Source organism: Bufo gargarizans, chromosome 1 (assembly GCF_014858855.1).
Source record: "Bufo gargarizans isolate SCDJY-AF-19 chromosome 1, ASM1485885v1, whole genome shotgun sequence".
Classification (NCBI taxonomy): Eukaryota; Metazoa; Chordata; class Amphibia; order Anura; family Bufonidae; genus Bufo; species Bufo gargarizans.
In genome coordinates this window covers 723,271,035-723,277,547 of record NC_058080.1, presented here as the reverse complement: position 1 = coordinate 723,277,547, position 6,513 = coordinate 723,271,035, and the positions used below count along the sequence as shown (strand labels likewise).

Genomic DNA, 6,513 nt, shown 5'->3' with positions numbered 1-6,513 from the left:
GTAAACAGTGAGAAGACCGCGGCGCTGCTGGAGCGCCACTGCCTTCTCAAACAGCTGATCGGCGGGGGTCCCGGATGTCGGACCCCCGCCGATCAGATGCTGATGAGCTATCCAGAGGATAGATCATCAGTTTAAACAAACTGCAGAACCCCTTTAACACAGGACAGGTCAGGTCCTCCAGACTGAGAGATGATCTTTATGAACACTCTTCAATCTGGCCGCAAGTTCAGGACCCTGAACAGAGGACCCCCTCTTTTACCTTGGAATAGAGTATGTATGACAGTGGAGAACATTTATTCTGTGGCCACAGTGACTTCATTCAAAGCTTATGAAGCTCACGTCAGAGGTCCACAGTATTGGATGAGTAAATAGTAGCATTTAGAGAAACCCAGTGACCTGTTCCAATAATCAGTTTAATCATGTGGATGAATCACTTACGTAGCGGTATTCATTTTTCACTGCATTTTTAATAGAGCAAATAGATGCTAGAAATAATTATAATAACTAGGGGAAGATGTATCAAACTGGTGTGAAGTAGAACTGGCTAAGTTACCCAGAGCAACCAATCAGATTCCATCTTTCATTTTCCAAAGGAGCTATGAAAAATGAAAGGTGGAATCTGATTGGTTACTATGGGCAACTAAGCCAGTTCTACTTTACACCAGTTTGGTAAATGACCCCCTAATTCTTTTAAAGCAATTGATTAGATCAGTGGTCCCCAACCTTTTTTGCACCAAGGACCAGTTTCATGCAAGACAATTTCCCCAGGAACCAGGTGGGGTTCTGGGGCAGGGCTTAGGGGGTGCTGGTCAGCGCTGACTGATTTATGCGCATAAAAAAAACACTGGTCTCGGCTGCCCTGGTCTCGGCTGCCCTGGTCTCGGCTGCCCTGGTCTCGGCTGCCCTGGTCTCGGCTGCCCTGGTCTCGGCTGCCCTGGTCTCGGCTGCCCTGGTCTCTGCTGCACTGCTGATATTTTCAAGGTGACATGGAAGAGGAACTGCAGGTCATTCTCCCGCTCACTCCCTCAGATACTAGCTGAAACGGATGCCGACAACCCCCCTCCCTCCTCGGGGCCGTCATGTTTATTTCCATTGGTGGGGCAGTGAGACCTAACCAATCCCTGCCTCACTAGCCCTTATCAAGCATTTTCATTGGTGGCAGTGGCTGGCCGACATCACAGTTGGAAGGAAGGTACGCTCTCCTTCTTTCCCGCTGTACGGCCCCGCGCTGTTCGTAATGTGCGTGTCGGGCGCGCATGCGTCTGGCGTCTCCGCTCCTCTGTATTGCCGCGGCCCGGCAAACAATCTTCCGGGCCTGGTCCTGGGCCGCGGCCCGGCGGTTGGAGACCGCTGGTTTAGATGATACTTTAATAAAAAAAATTAAAAAAAAAAATAGTATAATAAAATGAAAATTGATTGATCTTTTCCAGTATTTTGAGACTACTGGTATCAGTTCATTAAGTGCACATACGATAAAGTGTTTTTTGAGAGTGGAAGTAATCAAAAAATTTTTTTTTTTATATTAGAAAGTAGTAGAAAATTTAAAAAATCTAGTTTATCTATCTATCCATTCATCTATCTATCATCTATTATATCTCTATTATTCTATCTTTCGATCTCTCTCTCTCATTTATATTTCTCTCGTTATCTCTCTATGTCTATCTATATGGAATACATGTTATTCTGTTGTATGTATCATCCACTATAGTTTTTCCTATTTTTTTTTCCTCAGTAACAAGGTTTTTATTTTTAATAGCCCCATGTTTCCGAATGATGTCCATATATGTTCTTCATTCTTCTGTGCACTAAATTAGAGAATTCCTGTAAGTTTTGCAGCGTACCTGAACCCTCGGGTCAGTACCTCCTGCCTATGGTACATTACCGGCTTATGTTTTTATGCCGGGTACCAAATCCGTTTTGCGTTTCTGTGACTTTTTTACAATGGTTTATTTTATTAGTAACCTGTTCTGTGCCACTATACCGTATTCGGGGTGTATTGCATCCGCTCATAAAACGAGATGATAATAGTGTGTGCGTAGCTTCTAGATGTAGACCGTGGATCGGTCTGCACAGGAGAAGAAGATCCAGGGTGGTTGGGGCCTTCCAAACATCAGGTCTCATGAGGACCTCTGAAGATTTACTAAAGAGCCCATTTTAAATGCAGCTCTCCAGCCGCTGTCTGCTCCTTAAACACCATCTTACTGTAAATCATAAATGCATCTTTGCATCCTTGTCAGGCAACTTTTAGTATACAATATTAATCAAACAGGGTGCACGGCTGTTCTAACCTCTGTGGCGCTGCGGCAGAACATTATTTTCTCTCTTTACGTCGATAAAGCATTTTTACCGTGCTGCAGTCTTTGTGGAACAAGTCCATCCACTGATTTGTCTTTTTACAATTACTGAAAACCCCAAGGTTGGCAGGACCCTTTGTTTACCTCCGCCTCGCGCCCAGCTGCTGCTTTCTGTCCTGTAGCGCAGCTTAGAAAGGGCAGCGGGGTCATCACTAACCTACCATTCTAGCATTAGCTTTGCTGCCTTTCTTACAACAGTCTTCGTGTCCGTACTAAGCTGATTTTTCTGCTTGAGCTGTAACGGCCGTGCTCTTTGTATGACTGAACCGCAGACCTGCTCACTTTCATAGTTTGTTTTCTTCTTTTTTTTGCTTTTAGAATAGTTATATAGTTTAAACTTTACTATATTTTATTTTTAACTTTGCATTTGACTCTGCATGTTTTTTATTTCATTTTGTTTATTTTAAAAAGTCTTATTATATTCAACACATTTATTATCGCTTCTAGTGTTAAATATTATTATTTTTTCTTTTTTTACGTTGGTAGTTTTTTTTTATGTATATAAACATATATAGATTTTTATTTTATTTATATGGCTAATTTTTTAAGTTTCACTATGTTTATCTATCTAAATATCTATCTAACATCTATTATCTCTCTCTCTCTCTATCTTTCTTTTTGTCTATCTATATTATATCTATCGTCTATCTATCTGTTATTTGCACTGCTGAAACATAACTTCAGACTTCTTGACGTTGTAATTTTATGCTCTATTTTGCAGACAAGTCATTTCTATTTGCTTTAATGTACTGATTTTGATCTTCTGGGATTTTTATATCCTTACAATAGACCAGTGATGGCTAACCTCCTGCACTCCAGATGTGGTGAAACTACGACTCCCAGCATGCCCCATTCATTTCTGTGGAGTTCTGAGAACAGCCAAGCAAATGTGCTTCTTGGGAGTTGTAGTTTTACCACAGCTGGAGTGCCGGAGGTTAGCCTCCACAGTGCTGGAGTCCTGGAGGTTAGCCATCACACTGATAGACCATCAGTATCAGATTGGTAGCGGTCCAACATCCCCACTAATCGGCTGATTGCTTACCAAGCATAGCGCCATACATTTTGCAGTGGCTGGTGGTGGTACTGCAGCTCAATCCCATCCACTTGAGTAGTACTGAACTACAACTCTCTGCAGTCCTGCTCACAGCCACTACAAAGTGTACGGCTTCATGCTGGAGATCGAACCAAGATGATGTTCATGGTCTCACCTGAAGATGAAGGGACAGAATGGGTTAAAACAATAAAACGAGTAATACTCACTTCATTGATCGCCCACAAGTGCCGTTCCAGCACTTGCCAGTTCCCCAACTGGTCTATCGTTTTGGTGTTTCTTGGCACGCAGGTAACAACTTCCTAACCTGTCTCTGGCCGCAGTGGTGACCCATCTCACCTGAGCAGGCATTTTGTGCTCTTTGAGAGGCACCAGGAAGTATAGACCAGCGGGGTATTTGGTAAGCCTCGGGATAGGAGATTAATATCTGAATCCTGGCACCCCCGATCAGCTGTTTTGAAGAGGTCTCCAGTCTCTTCCTAGTCCAGTGACCTCACATTCAACAGCCACATGGCCTGTGTGCAGCTCAGTCCCATTCAAGTGAATGGGACTGAGCAGTAATACCAACCATAGCCACTATGTGCTGCGAAGAGGACGCAACACTCACTGGAGCACTGCAGCCTCTTCAAACAGCTGATCTTTGAGGATGCTCGGAGTAGGACCCCCACCAATCTGATATTGATGACCTGAGGATAGATCATCAATATTCACCTATCCACAGGATTGTCTGATCGGTGGTGGTTGGGCTTCTGGGACCTTCAGGGGTTGCGAGAACCTGTTTAGAAGGCGCAATGGTTGCGCATAAGCACTGCTGCCCCCCTCAGAGCCTATACAACTGCCAAGTACAGCGCTTGGCCAACTTCACCAGCCCCGTAGAGTTTGAATGGAGCAGTACTGGGCATGCTTGACCTCTGCTGTACTCCAGTGTTTTTGTGTTACCTGTTCTTGTGATCGGTGGGTGCCTCTTGGGGATAGATAAGTTCTTGAGTAACATTCCCAGTGTTTTTCCAATTGTTTCAGTGTATTACTTTAAAGTCCTACAAATAATATACTGTCAGGTTTTATTGTGAATTTTTGTGTTTTGTTTTTTGCAGGGGAATTTGCCTAAATATTCACATAACTCCTTAATGGTCCAAGCAGTAAAGACGAATATAACGGACTCGGACATACACCTGCTCTTCTTTGATGTGGAGGCAATAATTATACAGCTCCTCACTGAAGAAGCCTCCAGGCCAAATACCGCACTTATCTCCCCGGAGAGTTTGCAGAAAGCATCTGGCAGTTCTGACAAAGGAGGCTCTTTTCTGGCTGGTAAACGAGCAGCCGTACTCTTCCAACAGGTCAAGGAAACCATCAAAGAGAACATAAAAGAGCATCTTCTCGACGACGATGACGAAGACGAAGAAGCGATGAGACAAAAGCGCGACGAGAGCGACCCAGAGTACCGCTCTAGCAAATCTAAACCATTAACGCTACTAGAGTACAACCTGACCATGGACACAGCCAAGCTCTTCATGTCCTGTCTTCACGCCTGGGGCTTGAATGCGGGACTAGACGAAGTGTGCCTGGACCGCCTTGGGATGCTTAAGCCGCATTGTCCGGTGTCTTTTGGCCTGCTCTCCAGAGGTGGCCACATGTCATTGATGCTTCCAGGGTTTATTCAGTGTGTTAATAAAGTGACCAGCGAGAGCGTAGGCTTAGAGAGGAAGATGTCAATTCGCGAAGGACTTGGAAAGGGCAATTATGGCGTGTCACGTGCTGTCACCACTCAACATCTCTTGTCACTTATATCTCTGGCAAACACGTTGATGAGCATGACCAATGCGACCTTCATCGGAGACCACATGAAGAAGGCTCCCCAAAGGTACACACGGGAATATTATCCTAGTGACACCACGTCTTACATTTTCTTCAGGTTCTTTTCTTTGTCTTAAAGTTTTTTTGGGGGGATATTATAAAAAATAAGTTTTTTGTAACCTACACTGGGGCAGATTTACTAATCCCATCTAAAACGTAGCTAGTGACAGTCTAAAGATGCACCAGAGTTATCCCATAATTTTCGATTCACGAATAGACACTTTTTTACATAACTTTGTACCAGATATTGGTTGGCTTATATTTTGCGACAAAATTCTGTGCCCAAATTTTGGTGGAAAACTGCTCTTTTTTTAAAGTGGTATTCCAGGATTTTACAAGTCAAGGCCTTCACGATCTGATCCAACACCCCATAACTCCGCAGATGAGCAGAAAGCGGAACTCCACAGTTCTGTCCACTCTGTAGTGGTCGGAGCTGGCGGCTGCAACGCTACTTCCATTCACTGCAGTAACCAGGTCCATCCTCGACACGGTGGACGGAGCTGTGGAGATCCAGCAGATCGGCGAGGGTGCAGAGTGTCTGACCCCCGCCGATCAGATAGTGATTTTATATCCTGAGGATCGACAATAACGTATAAACTCTTGGAATACCCCATTATGCCACACCCCTTTTCCTGCTAAACCACTCCCTTTCCCAGGCGAGACAGTTGATTGTTGGTTTTGGCATTTTGCTCCATAAATATATGTAAAATAGGATGCGCTAGAAATGCTGAAGTTTGCAGCGGGTTCCGTAGTAAATGTGAGCCATTGCATTTCTATTCTTCACCGTTTTCGAGATCTCTTTTGCAGTCAGTGAATTGCAGCATCGTTCACTTCCATTAGCTGTAAACTTTCAGACTTTAATAGTTCTTACATCTTCAGCTACGTCTTTCCTGCTTGCCGTATACGCCAGCATATGTCAAAATGTATTCATAGGCCCCCGGTCCCTTGGAGTGTCCGTTCGGGCTCCGTCAGGCCCCCTATATATCAGCATACCTTTATTCTGTTGGATGGCGTAGCACAGCAGGCATTTTATTTTACAGTGACAACCTATAGGAGACATATGCCTCTTTATACAAGTAGACCTCGGGGAATCCTCCCGACCTGTACCTCCGATAGACCCTGGAAAACGCAGTGCATCTAAACAGTCTGAACTCTGGGCCAAAATGTTATACACGCACTGATACATTGTAGTATATATATATATATATATATATATATATATATATATATATATAATTTTTATACCTTAGA

The 6,513-nt window shown here is 43.9% G+C and overlaps 1 protein-coding gene across 1 annotated transcript in view; it reads left to right on the top strand.

The window, feature by feature from the left end:
• The first annotated feature begins 3,543 nt into the window (after positions 1-3,543).
• The window catches only part of WDR7 (WD repeat domain 7), a 248,640-nt gene continuing 245,670 nt past the window's right edge, over positions 3,544-6,513 (top strand). Inside the window, exons 1-2 of the mRNA XM_044283454.1 lie at positions 3,544-3,696; positions 4,500-5,269. Of these exons, the coding sequence (XP_044139389.1) occupies positions 3,544-3,696; positions 4,500-5,269 (923 nt within the window). The remainder of the gene's footprint in view (positions 3,697-4,499; positions 5,270-6,513) is intronic.